This window comes from Natrix helvetica (genome assembly GCF_964273705.1).
Source record: "Natrix helvetica genome assembly, chromosome: 5".
Classification (NCBI taxonomy): domain Eukaryota; kingdom Metazoa; phylum Chordata; class Lepidosauria; order Squamata; family Natricidae; genus Natrix; species Natrix helvetica.
In genome coordinates, this window is record NC_138551.1 from 59,624,484 (window position 1) to 59,644,359 (window position 19,876).

Below are 19,876 nucleotides of genomic sequence, written 5' to 3' on the forward strand. Positions count from 1 at the left end.
TTCCATGGGGAAAAGGAGCCATAGCAGTGGCTTGCCCTCACACAAGCCACTGTTAGAACTGGGGCTATAATATAACTAAGGTTCAATTTAAACTCTTTGAAGTTTAAACAGGGTAGAAGTTTCAAGAGGGTAGCTGTTTTTAGTCATTTTAAGTTGAACCAAAGTATCCCAATTCACTTGGAAAAAATATTTTGTTTCATGTAAGGTATCCACAACAAACCATTATGATACAAAATGAGATGTGGACAGGATGCCAAGCTTAAATTTACTTGTAGCTGACAACTGATGTAACTCTGCAAGTTGAAGTACTTGCGTGATGAAGTAGAAATGTGCTCTTCATTTGTCCCACTATCAGACCAGAAGCCCAGACTTTCATGACTAATTCCTGACACTATTACCGATCTGAAAGAGTTATTCCTATTCCCAAAAGATGCATTAAGAATGCAGAACCACTATTCCTCTTTTTAAAATAAATTACACCAAAGTATTTAGAAAATTGGGTAAACGTTTCTTAGTAGAAAAGATTTATACTTATCCTTCTGAGTTTCCAGCTTTCACTGACATAATGCAGTCAGCAAGCTGGTGTTTTACAGAATTTTTATCGCTACTTTGCCCTTAAAATACCAGTGATTTTTCCACTTGGCTTTACAGCAGCCAATTTCACCTAGAAAATGTTTCTCTATTCAAAATAGTATCTCACAGTAATAAAAATAAATTATATGTCATATTTTAACATTTTTGTGTCTGCCTAGATTATACATGCTTTCAAGGTCAGTCTGACAAGATAGCCACCTCATTCTAATCAGTTTGTGAGCATACTTTACAGAGCAGAATAAAACAGATTTCAAGAACTGCACTCTAAAATTTTGAATCAAGACAATCAACGGAAAAAAGGGCATGTGCATTATAACTGTTTCTTACATATGTGTTTGCCACTCTATCCTGGTGGATTTTATTTACTTATTTAATTATCAAATTTAGATACCACCCTTCTCACTTTCAGAGTTATTCTGGGTGGCTAAGATAAAAAGCACAAAACCGTATAAAAACACAAAATATATGAAGTTCAGTAAAATGGCAGGAGAGTAAAAAGAAAAATAAGCTGAAAATTAAAAGGTTGCAGGAACACCTTCTGGATGCATGTCTCTAGGATTGCATGCCTTTCTTCAACTTCCATGGAAATTAGCAGACCCTGGACACACTCTCTCTAAGGAAAGGATGTTTCACAGGGTGGGGGGGGGGCAATGGCAGAGAAGGGTCTCTTCCTGGACTCCACCAAACAAAATTCTTTAACCGATGGGGTCTATAATATACTTTCCCTGCCTGACATGATGGGTGGGATAGGTCAATGTGATGTGGGCAAGACAGCTCCTCAGATAATCTGGCCTAAGACATGTAGGGCTTTAAAGGTAGTAACCAACACCTTGAATTGGACCTGGAAGTAAACCGGCATCCAGCAGAACTCATGCCCCAAAGGCGTTATATGAACCATCTCAGGGCTGCCTGAGAAAATTACTCATGTGGCCACGTTCTACACCATTTTGTTAACAATCCACCATTTAATTTCTACCTACCATTGATCTGAACTGTGCATTATTGATATCATTCACACATAACAATAAAGCACCATGGTTCTTTTAGCACAATGCAATGTGTAGACCCTAATCATTATGAATTGTTTATGGTTTAATGTTATATAACATGAGTTCCAAACTCCCAGCATCACGTTGACGTCATGTGACATACTGCAACATTTCCCCCTTCACATAGCTGGGGTGGACGTGGACTGAGTGTGACGCAGCCAGTCCACAGTTTGACAGTCCTCTTATATATGGATCAATTATGGGTTTTTAAAAAATGAATCATGTCTAAAGCAATGACGTAACATGACTTAATGATCCAGCCACTGACTGAAACTTATCCATTGAGGTTGTCAAGTTTGTTTCTAAATTTCTTGCAGTTAATGACCCATCCTGCTCTATGGAACAACTTGATTCCGGTATTATAAAATCAGAACTAACTGGCTTAACATAAACTTTTGCATGCATCATTCCAATAATATATTGTTAGATGGCATGAGACAAAGAAAAGGAAACTTGGATTTTTTTGATATACATGAATGTTTAGCAAGCGCCTGCACTTCATCTGTTTGACAATCCTCCTGCCCTCCCAAATTTTAAATAATTGTCAGTTATTTCTTACCTTGATGTTGGCACAGGCTGGCAAATCGTTATTAGTAGGTATTTCATTGTTAGCATTCTCAGAGTCATAGGTCTTTGATCTGTATGCTGTTGTAGTTAAAGCTGTGGTGGTCTGGACAGGTAGGAACGGTTGCCACACATTCACATCTGTACCATTGCCAAAAGCCTGAATTGCACTTTCTGTAGGAAAAAAAATTACAGCAATTTCTTAAATAATCAAATAGCAGATTTTTCCTTTTTCTATGCCCCACCCCCGTAACATTTTTTGTTTTTTATTGGATTTATATGCCGCGCTTCTCCCAAAGGACTCAGGGCAGCGTACAACATTAAAAAACACACATCCTGAAAGTTAAAAAGAAATTAAATACATATCAAAAAAAAAAAACAAACTCAATTTATAAGACAATACATTTAAAAATGAGTTAAAATTAACAGGCCAGGCCGGCTTGCTGGAAAAGCCAACTTTTTAGGGCGCGTCGGAAGGACCAGAGGTCAGGGATTATGCGAAGCTCCGGAGGCAGCTCATTCCAGAGGGAAGGCGCTCCCACAGAGAAGGCTCTCCCCCTGGGGGTCACCAGCCGACACTGTCTGGCCAACGGCACCCTGAGGAGGTCAACTCTGTGGGATCGTACTGGATGGTGGGAGGCTACTGGTGGCAGTAGGTGGTCTCGCAGGTAGCCTGGGCCTAAGCCATGGAGCGCTTTAAAGGTCATAATTAATACCTTGAATCGCACCCGGAAAACAACCGGCAACCAGTGCAGGCCGCCTAAAAGGGGTGTAACATGGGAGCACCTAGGTACCCCCATGACAACCTGCGCGGCCGCATTCTGGACCAGCTGAAGCCTCCGGGTGCTCTTCAAGGGCAGCCCCATGTAGATATTAAATCAAGCAGAAATAGTTCTAAAAAACAAAACTAATAAAAGAGAAAAACTCTTTGGGATTAACAAGAATGAAAGGACTACAATTCATGGTTTCTGAGTCAAATTATGAAGCAGTTGATTGTCATGCTTGTCTCTTTATAAACTGACCTGTTTACAATTAAGTGGTAAATGTCCCAAAGGTGCTTTTTCAAGGGGCAACTGGACTTCCTTGTTTTTCTTTGAAGATGTTTTGCTTCTCATCTAAGAAGCTTCTTCAGCTGTGACTAGATGGTGGGGAATGGTCTGCATGGTGCAGGAGTGTGAATGGATTTCCAGGGGGAAAAATGCAGATTACAGAAACCATTTGCACTTCAGTTTAAGATGCAGACAACACAGACTCATCCCAAACAACCTGCGCCTGTGTTCAACAGTGAAGGGACACAGGGCAGAAAACATCCTGCAGAAGGCTCCATATGCATTTTCACCTCAGGTGACCTGGAGGACACAGATAAACCTCCAAGTGGCCTCAACAACTCTTTCAAAGAATGCACATGACCCATCTGTTTGCAAGGAGTATACATCCTTCCATTCCTCACCATCCAGTCTGAGCTGAAGAAGCTTCTTGGATTAGAAGTGAAAGGTCTTTAAAGAAAAACAGTAAGGTCCAGTTGTCTCTTGAGAAAGCACCTTTGTGGCAACCATGACCTGAATGACTGAGAACCTCCATTATATACCATAAACATACCATGTTTCCCTGAAAATAAGACAGGATCTTATTTTCTTTTGATCCCCAAAATAAGCATTTGCCCTTATTTTTGGTGTGGTCTTATAATTGTTGAGGTGCAGTAGGCGGCGAGCGTGGTCACCTCATGGCTGCTGCTGTGTTACAATATTTTCAGGGAGGGCTTATTTTCAGTGGAGGGCTATATATATATAGTTTTACAGTGCTTTAGGGCATTCTCTGAATGGTTTACAGCGTCAGCATATTGCTCCCAACAATTTGGGTCCTCATTTTACCAACCTTAGAAGGACCAATATAAAGGATGGAAGGCTGAGTCAACTATCTTAATTAAGAGAGTAAAAGTACCTAATGCTATTAACTCTAAGATATAAACAAGTTCATACTAATACAGATTACAAATGCAAGTTTCAGAAGCTGCAGATCTCTAATGAGTAATAGTATCATAACAAAAATATTCCAGATATTGTACAAGAAAACAAACTCACCAGTTCAGTGATGTACTGTATGTTCATAAGTTAAAATATTAGTGACAAATTTGCTGATTTATTTATAGGAAATTCATTAAATTAATTAATTGACTGGTTATTTTTCTTTTTTCCCCTTTCAAGTCTTCAAACAAAATGTGCATAATTAGGTGGAAATATATGCTCCCCCACAATCCTGAACATGTAAAACTTGAAAGGTGTAGTTTTTCATGGGATTAAATACTGCAATTATGGCAAGAATAAATTGGTGTTTCTTTTAAAAAATAAATACAAATGAATAGAAAAAGAGATCTTAATCATGTCTTTGGGGACTCAGCATGGATTTGGAGATTTCTTATTTGAAACTCATTGTATAAGAAATCAAAACAATTTCACCGGAGACCTGAGTAGGATAGCTATTAACACATTTCTTCCACAGTATCTAATGTTTATTATAAATCATTTTACTTTTGCTTACCTTGAAAAGATTACCTTCATTTTAACTTTTTCAAAAAATTCTAATAAAAGTAGAAAATAGACTTCAGATACAGACAGTTAATGAGAAAATGAAGCCAGGAAAAAAGTAAGTTTTCATGCCTTGCATGTATAAGGGAAAATTAAAAGATGGTAACAGTAGGTTTACAGATAGTAAACCTGAACAAATAAACTAGCATAGCATTACTCAAATATCACTGAGAAATATGCATGTTTAAATATCCTTCTATTTAAAATGCAACTACACCTTTTTAGCATGGGAAGAAGTGTTCTCTTTTGGTCAGTAAAACATATTTGAAAGAGATTCTAAATCAGAAAAAAGGAAGGGGTAAAACACTACAGGATAACTATTGGTATTTATATGACGGGATGAAAAATTCTGAATTTAGGAGTCTTTTCCAAATGAGATGTAGATTAAAAAGAACATAAGCACAGAAGAAGCTGGCCAGCTGAGTTCACCCTTTTTAAAGCCATTTTTCATCCTCCCCAGGCTACAGAGGCATTATAGGAGACTGGGGAGGGCAAAAAGAGTCCCCTGCCCCCTGCAGAGGGCCTCCGGAGGCTTCATGAGCTTCCCTGAAGCCTCTGGAGCCTGGAGAGGGCGAAAAAAGCTTACAAAATGGGGGGGGGGGTGTCACGCCTGTAGTGCACGCATGCATACTGGGGGGTCACGCATTGCATTATGGGTGCGGCACGCCTGCACATGACCCCCCTGCGCTCCCCACACTTATGGCACGCATGCCAAAAAAGGTTCGCCATCACTGGCCTACTGTCTACAGAAACTTGGTAAACTCCGGTAACAGAGCTTTGAATGAATGAACCCTTTCATATTTAAATTCACAATATTTGCTTTTCTCTTTCATACACAAAGAAAAGGTACAGGAAAGAGGCTGAATGAAGTAAAAACAAGAGAAAAGTATTTTGGTAAAGAAAAAAACTAGGCAGATATATGGGGGAAAGGTATTTGAACAGGGAAGAAAAGAATAAATTAAGGGTTCCAAAAAAAGTTCAATTTAGGAGGCAAATAGTCCCTCTCAAACAAGGCCAATCTTCAGGTTGATCTTCATGTTGATAGTTCAACATGCTATTAGCACTATTTTTTTGCACAGTGCAAATTTTGCACATTCTTACAATGCTATTTGCAAACATTTGCATCTTCAGCCATTCATTTATTTTCAAAGTGTCTTCTATTCTCAGAATATAAGATAACTTAATATTCCTCTAACTCACAGGAAATTATTTAGAAAGTAAAAACCTCCACTTCCTATCAGATTATTAACATGTCAATGAGGACACTAAGTTAGAATTAATATTTTGAGTCTTCAGTTTCAGTGTGAAGAAATGATTCACTTTGGTAAGCATCTCTGTCTAGACACTTTCTCTTTTACATGTAATATCTCTACCGAGATTCTGAACTAGTTGCCTGTATCCTTTTGATAATTCTGAATGTGTTCTTTGACCCATATTTAACACAGAAAGAAAGTGGCAGTTGGCCTAATTTAATGAACCTTTCTCATAAAGAAGAGTAAATCCTTTGGAGCAAGGATTTATGCATCAAAAATGCATACCTATCTTTGGTTATTGATTCCCAATTAAAAATCCCAAACTACCTCAAATATACAAACACAACTGAATGTTTTTTTAATACAAGACATCCTTTTCACATATTAACTAAGTCATATTTTGGGTTCTCATATTCTGCACTATTATGAGTGAATCCATTTGGGTTACATGAACCAGATTAATATGATCTTTCAACTATTATTTCAAAAAAATGTGGCTCCACTCTATGTGTGAACAAGGCATTATGCATATTAAAGATAATTGTATCTTTTATTTAAAATAAAAGTTTACAAAAGTCATTCCATTAACCAAAAAAAAAAAAAAAAAAGCAATGGAACATTAATCCCCTTCAGTGAAATGCTATTAAGGCAGGGACACCTTTAATTTCTTCCTAAGAAAAAGTCTCTGCCATTTTTTCTCACACTTTCCTCTAATATCCTTGCTTTATCTTCATTAACATTTTTATTCTAAAAGCAAAAGAACAATAGAAAAGGAGTATTTCTTTTCAAAATTATACAATGACAATTGAGTTTCAAGATATTAAAGCAATTAAGAATTTTCAATGGGAACTGAAGTTTCTCAAAATCTACAGATTTTTTTAATTAGAGAAATAGATATTTAGCCAAACTTAGATGGAAAATTCCTAAACCATGTTTCTAGCACTCAATTAGCTTTTTACATTTGATTAAGATATCAAATGCACAACTCAAAGCCATGGCACCTGGGTAACATTTCCCCCCCCCATCCTGGAATTAATAGCTGAGTTTTAAAGTAATAGTCTAGCATTACACATAGCAGATTAAAGTTCATGAGTATTCTCCACTCTGGCATAGGTACAAAGAAACCTTGTAATGTGCAAAATGCTGAACAGTTCATCACCACTGTCAAATAGTTTCTTTCATGATACAGAATAGAAGAAGTATCTTACTTTCCATCTGTATTCTGCTGCTCTTATCTTACCTAAACTGATTAAGCCTGGAACAACTAAAGGCAACTCCCTTTGGGTTATCCTCACTAATTAACCACAATTACATTTCCAGTGAGTCTAAAATGTTTAAGCCTTTTAATAGATTATAGAAATATAATGTAAATTCTTGTCTGTTGTCTGTTTTTTTTTCTTTCTGCTTTCCCCCCGCTATTTATCCTATTTTTCCCAGGAAACTGTTTTGCTATTTTCTGATGTTTAATCAATAAACATCAAGCTATACTTCTGCTACCTGTTCTGAATGCTCTGTGGGCTTGCTTTGGTTTGGATATAGGGGCTGACTGGGAGTGTGCTGGGTGAAAACCTAAGTAGAAATTACCCACAGTAATTTTCCAACACAACATTGGCATCATGATTAATTTAGCTATAATCCGGTTTAGGAAACAAAGCAGGCTCAGAAACCATTGTTTGTATTTGATATGTTACAAACAATACTTCTTGATTCTATCTTGTTTCCTAAACTGGATTAAAAACAAATGCTAAATTTCGATGCTTTAAATTATGTTATGTTGAACAAGCCACAATGGTTTTCTAGCTCATAACTCCAAGGCAAAAAAGATGGAGTCATATAGCAGACCAAAATAGAAACAAGCAACCAAATGTCAGGTGCAAAATATCAGGACCGTATGTAAAGTTGTGGTCAAGAAGATTTATTAATCAAGTCTATACACAAAAAATGTAATTAATTCAATGAATGTTCAAAGCTAAATTGGAGATAAATAAGGGTCAACAGAAGAGGGGTTGGAGTTAGATCATTTGTGGGAAAATAATGACTCTAGGCTGATGACTCACTTAACTTTGCCCCCTCCGGCTTTGCTTGTTTTTTTCTACACTAAAGCAAATTATGTGCTAGTATTATGTGGGTCTTTATACAAGACACCAAATAAAAGCTGGTTGGAAATAATAACCAAACATTTAAATGGAATAGCTATGTCATAGGAGAAGATCTGAATGCATAAGCCTGAAAGAAGGTGATTATTTCAATTATATTGAAAATATCTTACTATTGTACATAAAGAGATATTGGTCAGGCACAAAAGACCAGAATTACATGTGAAGTTTCAATGAAATGGATTTATTGCTCATATCTATACTCAACTAATGGTTAGCACTATTTTGCTCTAGGTAAGAGGTTTTTTTGGGATTCAAGGAGAGTTGGACTTGGCTATATAATGATACTAGGCTGATTCCTCTTTTGACTCCACCTTCAGGTTTTGCCATTCCTTCTCCTACAATAGGATATTGCTGAGCCTAATAATGTCACACTTAACAGGAAAACAAATATCAAATCATATCACCATTTAGAATATTTTGTAATAAAATGTACATATTATATTAAATGTTTAAACAGAACCTATATTAAAATCTTCCTGTTTGGTATTAATAATTCAGACTGGATCAATTTTTTTGCATGAGCTTTCTAAATACATGAAATTTCTTACCAGTATTTCTTACCCAATGGCATGCACACATCTAATGTCATGCAGAAACAGCTTCTTTAAAAAAAAATCAGGGAAAGCAGATTTGAGATGACATCTAAATACATCATTTTTGGGGTATCGATGTTGTTAGGGATTCAGAGTTGTTCAAAAACGACAACAATATGTTGTGGAGGATTTAGATTTTTTAAAAATCTTTAGCGAATAATGACCCTGAGAAAGTAATATTTGCATCATATTTGTAATTTCAGTGTACATGATCTATTGGCCTGGAAGCATTTTATAGCACATAAAGGCATGTTATAAAGATAACATAAAGGTACTTACTAAGGCATGAATTATCCTGGAAGAAATTCAGAAATTTCAGACATTCTTCTATGTCATTGCCACTGCTACCGCAATCACACCAGGGTGCAACACTGAGATTATTATAATTTAAATAATTTGGTGTCATAACTGTGCCTATTGGGGAAAAAAAATCAAAAACAATATTTTGTGATCATTTTTTAAATCAGTCAATCCTTACTGTATAAATTCAAAAGGCTACTCTAAGATATAAAACAGAATATTTAAATACAGGTTCTATAAATGCTCTACTACTATACACACACACCCCTCCCCAATATTATACATAACATCAAATAAATGGAGCATTTCTATAAAGTCAGGTATTTCTAGAAAAGTTAATACTATCGTAGATAATAATTCATACATAATAATGTTAGCATAAAGAGACAGTAAAGAGGTAAAGAGTTACTGGAAAAACTTTTGTTCAGGAATACTGTATTGCAAATATAAATATATAAATGAATTTAGGATGGTATCCAAAGATATGAACAAAATAAAATATTACAATGAAATTTCAATAAGTTCATAAAATATTGAGGCTGGGATATCCAGTAGTGAGAATTGTCTATATGATTTTCAATAATCTAGTATTCTTTTTCTTAATTTATATTAATTGCATATTTTATCTGTCACCAACATTTATTGTTCAAGACAATGAAGAAAAGTATGAACGAATAGTATAGTGACAGAAGTAGCATAGGATTAGACTGTAAGCATAAGCAAGGTTTCAGTCATATTCAGTTCAAAACTTTGGAGGTGTTTTTCTGTGTGAGGTTGTGTGGTTGTGTATATGGTAAATGTGGCTTGATTGATTATGAAGGACACTACCGGTCCAGGAGTAACTGCTTTAATGCATCAGTAAAGAATATCTGAATTCTTCATATATTAAATACTATTTTAAGTATAGAATGACAATTCAAAAAAACTTATCACTTAGTGATAATGTAGCAATAATATAATGGAAGGCATTATTCAGTTTCATTTATTTTGTAGTCTTGAAGAATAACCAATAGGGCTAGGGCTTAAATAAAAATTATAATATCACAAAAAGTATCCTGTGAATCTAAAATATTGATGATTACTAACAAAAGTGCTTGTTTTTAACCCTACAGAGAAAGTGTATTTTAACTGTACCTTTAAAAATACAGAATAAATAGTTAACCCAGAATATCATATGGACATATTGGAATATTTCAAAAATTTGGACCAACAGCAAAGCAGCTTTCTCCAACAGTATGCAGTCCAGATGTGATATATTGTAACATACAGCTGTTTACCATGTTGCCTTGGAATTCTGGGAATTATAGTGTAAAAGAGAAATAACTTTCTTCAGAAGAGTTCAGCTATAGATATGTTATTCATGACACATTAATACTTCAAAAAAAGTAGCATTAGTTAAACAGCAACTCTGATGAAGTAGTAATAATAATGTAGTAATAGTAGCAGGGTTAAATACTCAGATTAATAATGTAATGTGAAACTGGGAAACAGGAAAAAATCTGTGTTTCATAACATTTTCTGAGTTAGTGAAAAAACAAATATATATTTCGGGGCAAAATTACTGACCCCTATTAGCAATATGTTCCCTATCATCTTGATTTATAACAAGCATAATTTAATTCACTAGGAGTCTTGGCTGAAATTGGGTAAAAGAACTGAATTGCAATGAAATTAATAGTTGCCATAGTATGAATGGGAATCAGGTGTATGTACACAAGGGCATATTCACCAATTTCATGATCTTGAATTGCTCTTTTGAATAGAATGGTAAACCTTTACTCTCTGGATCCATTTGCCAATTCTGACGAACAACTCTAGTGATGATAACTGCCTACTGTCTACAGAAGCTTGGCAAACTGGTAACAGAGCTTTGAATTAATGAATTGCAGATAGAATAAGGCAGACAAACAAGCAACTATTGCAAGTCCTATTAATCAAAGATTGATGAAAGATAAATAGGAAGGATAAATTGAAGAATGACCCTTATATCACATGCATACTGCAATCAGGAATAAAGAGGCTAATAAAGTTCTCCCATTCAAATGAGTGCAACAATAACAGCCAAATATTGTATCTAGGGCACAATTTATATCATAAGAAATAAAGATATTCCAAATAAAAAGACAGAATGAAGTTGATGAATACAAGAAAAGTGAGCTAGTATGGGAAATGCTTCTAAGGGCAGATTCTTCACATGGGAGATGCAAAGAGGTATTAAATAAGTCGGGCTAGAACCATTGACATAAGAATAAACTGTGTGTCTGTGCGTGTGCATATGTGTATATATTTAAAATCATATCCCTAAAAATAAGAAATTGGAGTTTCAAAGTGTGGTATATAGCAAGCAGGATGTGTCAAACTTTTCACTGTTGAACAAAATACAGAGTGGATTATTGCTGCTTAATCCACACATGGTTTGATCAAACTAATAGTTGTAATTGTGACAAATAATTCAGATGATCCATTTTGAAGATCACAGTGTACCCCAGAATAAAGAATTAAGTGTTCACACATATACAGGGGCCAGTGAATATTTAACTAAATATGTGACACGCTACCTTCATCTGTTATTTCCTTGTTTGTTTTTGTATAGTTAATAAAAGTTAATAAACCATTAATAGTGATAGTGATTTTACATACTTGTTCATTATTTTTAGCTTTGTTGTATGCCACCCAGAGTCATACTTGGTGAGATGGACAGTTACATAAATTAGGTAAATAAATGAAATAAATGAAACAAACAAACAAATAAATAAAAGATAGGGTGCAGACTTTCTGTTCCTCCTCCTCCTCATTATATAAATTGTTTGAAAGAGATTATTCACATCATATGAAAACAAATAGAAAGCACTTCCTTACAAATTGTTGAAGTACCTATGTCTTTTTCTAGAGTCTACTTACAGAAATGACTGATTGAAGCTATTTTAATTATTCAAAGGGAGATGGGTTATACTCAATCCCACACTAATAGCATTATACAGTTACAGTACTATATATCATTATTATATGTGACAAGGCCTGGGAGTCAGGAAGTGTGGCTGAGCCTATACATTGGTCATGTTGATTTGAGATGAACGAGTTTTTTTTTACGTCAGCTGCTCTCTCTGCATGTTGTTTTCTTGTTTTTATATTTTATTTTAAGATTCTTATCCCACCCAGGGTCATGAATTTGGGATGGGCAACCCAATAAATAAACAACCATATGTGTAATCCAGTTGACATACACATTTACCCACAAGGATAGCTAATAAGCAGCAATGGGTCACAGTTTGTTGACATGTATGGAAGGAGAAGGAATCAAAGAAAAAGTGTCTGTTTAATCTGGAATTTGTAGCAGTATTTCCCAAAACAAATAATAGTTTTTTTCTCATTAGCTTCTTAGCCAAGCCATCACGTAGCCAAGTGATAATAAGTTGGGCAGACAGTTGTTTTGTGGGACCACATCCTTTTTTTCTAAAGCCTAGATCAGGGGTGTTAAACTCGATTTTATTGAGGGACACATCATGTATTTGATCTCAGGGGGATGGGATGGGCATGGCGAGGCCACCATCACTTCTGTTGGGGGTGCCTGTGGTGGCCCACAGTGTCTCTGCCAGTGAAAACGGTCTCCTAAGCTCTGTTTTTGGCTGCCACAACCCCCTGTAACCCTCTGCCAGTGAAAATGGAGCTCAGGACAGTTTTCACTGGCAGAGAGTTGCAGAAGGACATGGCAGCCAAAACAGAGCTCGGGAGCCCATTTTCACTGGCAGAGGCACCGCGGGGCGGTCCTTCACTGTTTCCAGGGTGGCTCGGTATGCCAGATCTAAGCCCGCCCTGTGCCTTGAGTTTGACACTTTCCTCTTTTTCCTGAGAAAAGAAAAGGCATGGTCCCTTCTGATTTAGAAGAATCTTAAGGAATGTTTTACTGTGGTTAATTGTATGGATAATTTGCTATTTAGCATTTATATGACTATATATTTTATATGGCTTTGTTTTGTTAGCAATGGTTACTCTAACTGAGTGTATTGACTGATAAACTAAAGGATACAGTATTGAAGATAAGAAGAAATGCAAGCAAATTATGGTGATTTTGGCATGAACAACTGCAAATATTTGAGCTGGAATACATACTGTAATATTAAATTTCATAATACAGTAATTGTATTCCATAATAAGCTTTTTGAATGTGTAATTTCAGTAAATAGAAAGTATTTTGAAATGGCATCTTCCAAAAAAGAACCACCTCATGGGCAAAACATAGGCAAAAACACTCTGTGATAAAAATGGACCAATTGCAATGCAACCAAACTGTTAATATATAACATTACAATAATCAATTTAACTTAGTATTCTATGCTGATGGATGGTCTGGTTTGCCAAAAGCACAACCGAAAGACTGATATTTTTAAATATTTTTTTTGTGTGGTCTGAAAGTTTCTCAGTGTAACGAGAGTAGACAAAGCAAAAACTCTTGTTTTCATCCTTCCTGTAAGTAAGAAAGGAGAATGTGTTTTCCCTTCAGAATCATGTATCAACTTATGGTGGTTCCTCAGTATCCTTTCTACTGAACTTGAGACCAAAGGATGTTTTTGCAGTGATCTTTCTAGCATTTGTAAAATACCTTAGTTCAGTGGTCGGCAAGCCGCGGCTTGCGAGCCACATGCGGCTCTTTACACACTTTAATGTGGCTCTTCTGTGTGCCGGGTGCCCGCTCCCCTCCCTCCTCTCGGGCACTTCAAAACAAGCGCCTCTTTCCCTTTTTTCTTTTCGACCCACAATGATTAGGGAGGATCCTGAAGTCGGGCGGGGACAAGAAGCGAGGAGGCAGAAAAAGAAACGGAGGCTAAGGAGCTTCCCCCCCGCCTCCTCCCAGCAAAAATCTAACCGGGGAGCCGGGTGGGCAGTAGCAAATTAGCCGATCATGCCGCGTGATCAGCTAATTTGCTACTGCCCGCCGGCTCCCTGATAAGATTTTTGCGGGGGGGGGGGAGAAGCTCCTTGGCCTCCGTCTCTTTTTCTCCCTCCTCGCTTCCTGGGGCTCCACCAATGGGGGAGCAAGGCCCACCCAGCGCCAGGCTTTGGGCTAACACAGAGGTCTGCAAAGTTGGCTGTTTTAAGACTGGTGGACTTCAATTCTCAGAATTCTGGGAGTTGAAGTCCACCAGTCTTAAGAGCCAATTTTGCAGATCCCTGCCTGGGCTAATATGATTGATGCCCTTGGTGGACTTCAACTCTCAGAATTCTGGGAGTTGAAGTCCACCAGTCTTAAGAGCCAATTTTGCAGATCCCTGGGCTAATATGATTGATGCCCTTGGTGGACTTCAATTCTCAGAATTCTGGGAGTTGAAGTCCACAAGTCTTCAAGCTGTCAGGTTTGAAGACCCTGCGTTTTGTTTTCTAAAGGGTTAGGGGTGCAAGGGTCTTGCAACTTGACAGCTTTAAGACTTGCATGCTTCAATGCCAGAGTTTATTGAAACTAAAAACAGTGTACCATCCTATGTATTTTCGGTTTTAAAAATGTGGCTCTCAAAATAAATTTCAATCGTGGTTTTGGCGAGATTTGGCTCAGTTGAAAAAAAAAGGTTGCCCACCACTGCCTTAGCCAATGGAAACATGAAAGTGCACTTATGGCTTTGTTCTCTCTTTCTTTCTTTACTTTTTCCTCTTTCTTTTCCTAATTCTTAGTTTCTGTTAGTTTTTATTTTTCTTGTTTAAAATTTAATAAAGTTATTACAGAAAATAAAAAAGGAAAACACGTGAATGTGTCTCTCTGCAAGCACTATAATTATTGTAATGCTAAATTGAAGTATGTTTCAAGAAAACTTCCAGGAAAAGTTATCATATCTGGGACTATTTGTCAGAAGTTGTTATTCTGAGCTAACCATAGTATTAAACCTATTTCCTACCAGCAGCTAGCATTTATACATTACTTCATTGAATTATGTCTAAGATGCCTAGTTCTTTGTACAAAAGTCTATTTATTTTATCTGTAGCTAATTAAGCCATCCGTTTGCATTTTCCTCCCTAAAACTTATTCATGAGATTATTCAAAGCTATCATACATTGCAAGTCCTCCTAAATTACTACTTTGGTCCAAGAAGAAGACAATATTCAATGGTGTGACAGCATTTCTTTGATAGCTACTGGTTCTGGATTTTAAAAATGCAGTAAGACATATTGTTTGGTTGGGGAAAGAGAAATGTCATTATCTTGAGCATATTTAGATACTTTCAGTGGCTACTTAAATGTCATGGCTTCTGAAGTATCCGTTTTTCTGAAGCGTTCACTGTATTTCCTATTGTCCTGCTATCTGCCTGTTCTTCTGAACAAGCATATTTTGTTTTACTTACATTTTCCTAAGATCATATTTCCTCAGAAAATATTTCTTTAATATCTATATGAATCTGATTTGCTGTTTTCTCACCTTCCAGAAGCAACAAGAAATGTTTCGTGACAGGTGCAAAAGGTCATGTTTTGAAAGATAGTCACTGAAGCAGAGATGGTATTATGAAACTAAATATCATGTAAGAAATAAAATTTAAAATACTTTTGCCTTTGTTGGAAATGACAGATATGCCAAACTGTTCAATAAGTGAAATAATAACGACAGTAATTATTTTTCCATCAAAAATTTTGTTTTACAAGCAGAAAGATTGAGAACAGAGACTTGTGATTTATTACTCAAACCATTTATTTATCTTTACTCAAGTAGAAAAAATAATAATGATGATTATATACCAGTTGATTGGAGGACATTTAAAACCTTGATATAAAAAGAGATATAGGCTAATATTAGTTACATGTACTCTGACTATTTTTCCTATCTATGTACAGAAAAGAGAAAAACTAACTGGGCATCACTCCTTCCAATACTGATCCTCTTAGTTTGAGTAGGAAAACTAAAGAAGATCATAACTACTGAATCAGCCAAATATAAATAGAGGCATCCCCATGAGTGGAAATACCAATTGTCCTGGCTTTTTTTTTGCTGACAAAGCAATCTATAATTGCTTTCAGCCTCTCATATGAGAGGGCAGGAAATTGTCTCTGTACAATTAAGTGTTCTGAAGACCTATATAGTACTAATATCCATCTCAAAAAAAGAGAGCATATTTTACTGTGCACTGCCACTGTAATACTGAAAAGACTCACTTTTATATAACACAACCAATGGTGCAAGGAGAACACCATTGTTGTTGTTGACCCATTACACTGTGAGCTTCTGATGGATGGTGAAACTCCTAAAACGAAGGCAAGTCACACCAAGAATATTTGCAAGCTGTGCTGATAATAAGTGTTCTGTTAAGATATTTAAATTTAGTAGCTGTAGCAGTGAGGTTGTTAGATGCGAACGAAAGGCGAGCCGAGCCGTGAGGAGAATTAACCAACTTTTATTAACAGGACAGTTCACAGTTAAATACAGGAGAGAATCAATGCAAGGTTCATCTGACAGCTATTTATACGAAGCTGTCAGATGAACCAGCCAATCCCCAAGCCAGAGTTTCCCCGCTCTCAGCCAGGTCGCGTCTTAGCCAATCAGACGCGACCTGGCTGTTGCTAGCGCAGATGCCGGCAGACGGAGGGAACTCCCTGACGTCATCTGCCCGGACACAACACTCCTTCCCCCCCAGTGACTGCGCATGTGCAAGCGACGCACAAACGTAGTCACGTAAATATTCTGGGCGGCGCCGGACCCGCCCAGAACGCCTCAGTTCGGCAGGAGGCGTCGGAGAGGAAGGTGGTGTCCGTGGAAGCTCCTCCCGCAAGGGAGTGGAGCTCCGGGCGCCATCTTGGAGGCCCACCCCTGACGGAGGAAAACCAGGCCCAGGTAGGCAGGGCCGAGGGGGCGCGGCCGAAGGCGGGCTTGAGCTGGGCACTTGTTGGTAGGCCTGGCCTGACTCGGGGAAGGCCATTTGGAACCCCGGAGGGGGACGCCAAACGGGCGACACCCCCTCAACAATGGACGGCCGGCAGGCGGCGTCCGAGGACGGAAAAACTCTGGGCAGCTGAATCGGGCGGACGTTTTCTGGTGGAAGGGCACCAGGGAACAGAACGTTGGAGGGCTCAGGCGCAGCGACGTTGATGGTCGACCTTGCAGGGGTGTTGTCGCTGGTGTTGGGCAGGCGGCGCCTCAGTTGATCCAGGTGCCGCCGCCATTCGGTCCCATCATGTAGCTGGACCCTGTAAGAACAGGGGCCGGTTATGGCGGTGATGGTGGCAGGCACCCACCTAACCGCCCCTGAGAACGCCTGAGCCCAAACAGTATCGCCCAGGACGAACACGCGGGAAGGGGGCCCCAGGTTGCCAGGCTGTTCACTTGAATAGAGTGGGTGCAACCTATCCAAGGTGGTCCGTAGGCGCCGGCCCATCAGCAGCTCAGCTGGAGACTTCCCGGTCAGGGGGCAAGGAGTGGCATGCTGTACCAAGAGGTAAGCAGCCACCCTTGAAGGCCAGTCAGCCCCATCCATCCTGCCCAACGCCTCCTTGGCCGAGCGGACCGCCCTTTCCGCCCGGCCATTGCTAGCCGGATGGTATGGGGCGACTGGGGCATGGCGGATGCCCTGAGAGGCCAGGAACAGCTGGAACGCGGTGGATGCAAATTGAGGCCCGTTATCAGAGACAACGACGTCCGGCACGCCATGGGTGGCGAAAAGCCTAGTCAATTCTCTGATCGTGGCCTCGGCTGTGGTGGACCTCATGAGAATGAGCTCCACCCAGCGCGAATATGCATCCACCACCACCATGAAGACCTGGCCTCTGAAGGGGCCCGCGAAATCCACGTGAAGACGGGACCAAGGACCACGAGGCAATTCCCATTCCCTAGGACAGGCAGCCGGTGGCGCCGGTCGGGAATGTTGGCAGGAGGAGCAGCCGGCCACCCAGGCGGCTATCTCGTCATCAATGCGAGGCCACCAGACATAGCTGCGCGCCAGGCATTTCATGCGCACTATGCCCGGGTGGCCCTCATGAAGGCGAGATAGCACCTGATGGCGCAGGCTGGGTGGAATGACCACCCTGTCACCCCACAGGAGGCACCCACTGTGCAGTGACAGCTCCAACTGCCTGGCCCTGAAGGGACGAAGGTGCTCTGGCACCGGACCCTCAGGCCAGCCCCTTTGGACCCAAAGGATGACCTGAGAGAGGTCAGGGTCAGCCCTAGACTTTGAAGCCACCTCTCCGGAAGAGAGTGGCAGAGCCAAATCTGCTATGGCCAAAACCGACAGGCAAGGCACTGTCGGGGGGTCAGCAACGGGCAAGGGGCAGCGGCTAAGGGCATCAGCGTGCCCTAAATGCTTGCCCGGCCGGTAGAGCAGAGTATAGCTGTATGCAGCTAGGAACTCTGTCCACCTGGTCATGCGCGGTGACAGTATGGGAGGGGTCGGCTTGTTACCAGCCAAAAGCCCAAGGAGTGGCTTATGGTCGGTAAACAAAGTAAAGTGCCGACCATAGAGGTAGTCGTGGAACCTTTTAATCCCTGACACTGCAGCCAGAGCCTCCTTGTCGATCTGGCTGTAATTGCGTTCCGCAGAAGTCAGTGTCCGGGAATAAAAGGCTATGGGGGCCTCCGAGCCATTGGGCAGCACATGGCTCAGGACCGCCCCCAAACCCACGGGGGAGGCGTCACAAGCAAGAGTCAAAGGCAGCTTGTCCGAATACTGAACGAGGACTGCCTCTGACGTCAGCAAGTCTTTGACAGCCGCGAACGCATGCGCTTCGCGGCTGCCCCAGCGCCAGGCGGCCGATCGGTCGAGCAACCGATGCAGCGGCTCGGCTAGTGACGCCTTATGCGGCAGAAATGGCGCGTAGAAATTGAGCAAGCCAAGGAACGCCTGCAGCTCCGTCTTGGAGGCAGGCGTGGGGGCGTTCCTAATGGCTGCTACTTTTGAAGGAGTGGGGTGAATTCCCTGGGCGTCAATTGTGAATCCCAGGAAGTCAACCCGAGGCACAGCAAATGAGCATTTGCTGCGCTTTAACTTTAAACCCGAGCCCCTGAAACGCTCGAGGACCTTCACCAGTACTTCGATGAGGCCCGATCGGCTGCTAGCGGCGATCAGGACGTCATCGAAGTACGGAACCACGCCAGGGAGCCCATGGAGCAGCCGCTCCATGAGGCTCTGGAAGATCCCCGGGGCTACGGAAACGCCGAATTGCAAACGGCGGCAACGGAAAGCTCCACGGTGGGTGACGATGGTCTGCGCAGCCGCCGCCTCGTCATCCACCGGGAGCTGCTGGTAGGCCTGCGCCATATCCAGCTTCGCAAAGATGCAGCCCTGCCCCAAAGAGTGGAGCAAGTGCTGCACCACCGGAACTGGATAGGGGTTCGCTTGGAGGGCAAGGTTGATGGTGGATTTAAAGTCGGCGCAGAGGCGAATGGACCCATCCGCCTTAACTGGGATGACCAAAGGGGTCTCCCACTTGGAGTAATCCACCGGCTCCAAGACTCCCTGCGCGACAAGCTTGTCCAGCTCCGCATCAACCTTTGCCCTTAAAGCGAAAGGCACCCTACGGGCCTTCAGCCTAATGGGGGCAACCTGGGGGTCTAGGTTCAAGGAGATGGGCGTGCCCTTATACGCCCCCAGCTGCCCATCAAACACATCAGAAAATCTGGCAAGGACGTCGGCCACGTCGGGAGGCGTGGCCACTACTTGTCTAATCCCGTGCACTGATAGGCCCAGTGCCGGGAACCAGTCAAGGCCCAGTAGGGCCGGCAAAGGCTTTTCCACTACAAGTAGAGGAAGGCATCCCGAATAGTCCCCATATTCCACCCGCACCAGGTGACAACCCAGGGTAGGAATTAGA

The 19,876-nt window shown here is 40.4% G+C and overlaps 1 protein-coding gene across 3 annotated transcripts in view; it reads right to left on the bottom strand.

The window, feature by feature from the left end:
* Positions 1-19,876, bottom strand: part of GFRA1 (GDNF family receptor alpha 1) — a 446,222-nt gene that overhangs the window by 42,933 nt on the left and 383,413 nt on the right. For all 3 annotated transcript variants that reach the window (XM_081954381.1, XM_081954380.1, XM_081954379.1), the window contains 2 exons: positions 9,077-9,211; positions 2,203-2,381 (listed from right to left, as the gene is read on the bottom strand). In XM_081954381.1, the coding sequence (XP_081810507.1) occupies positions 2,203-2,381; positions 9,077-9,211 (314 nt within the window). The remainder of the gene's footprint in view (positions 1-2,202; positions 2,382-9,076; positions 9,212-19,876) is intronic.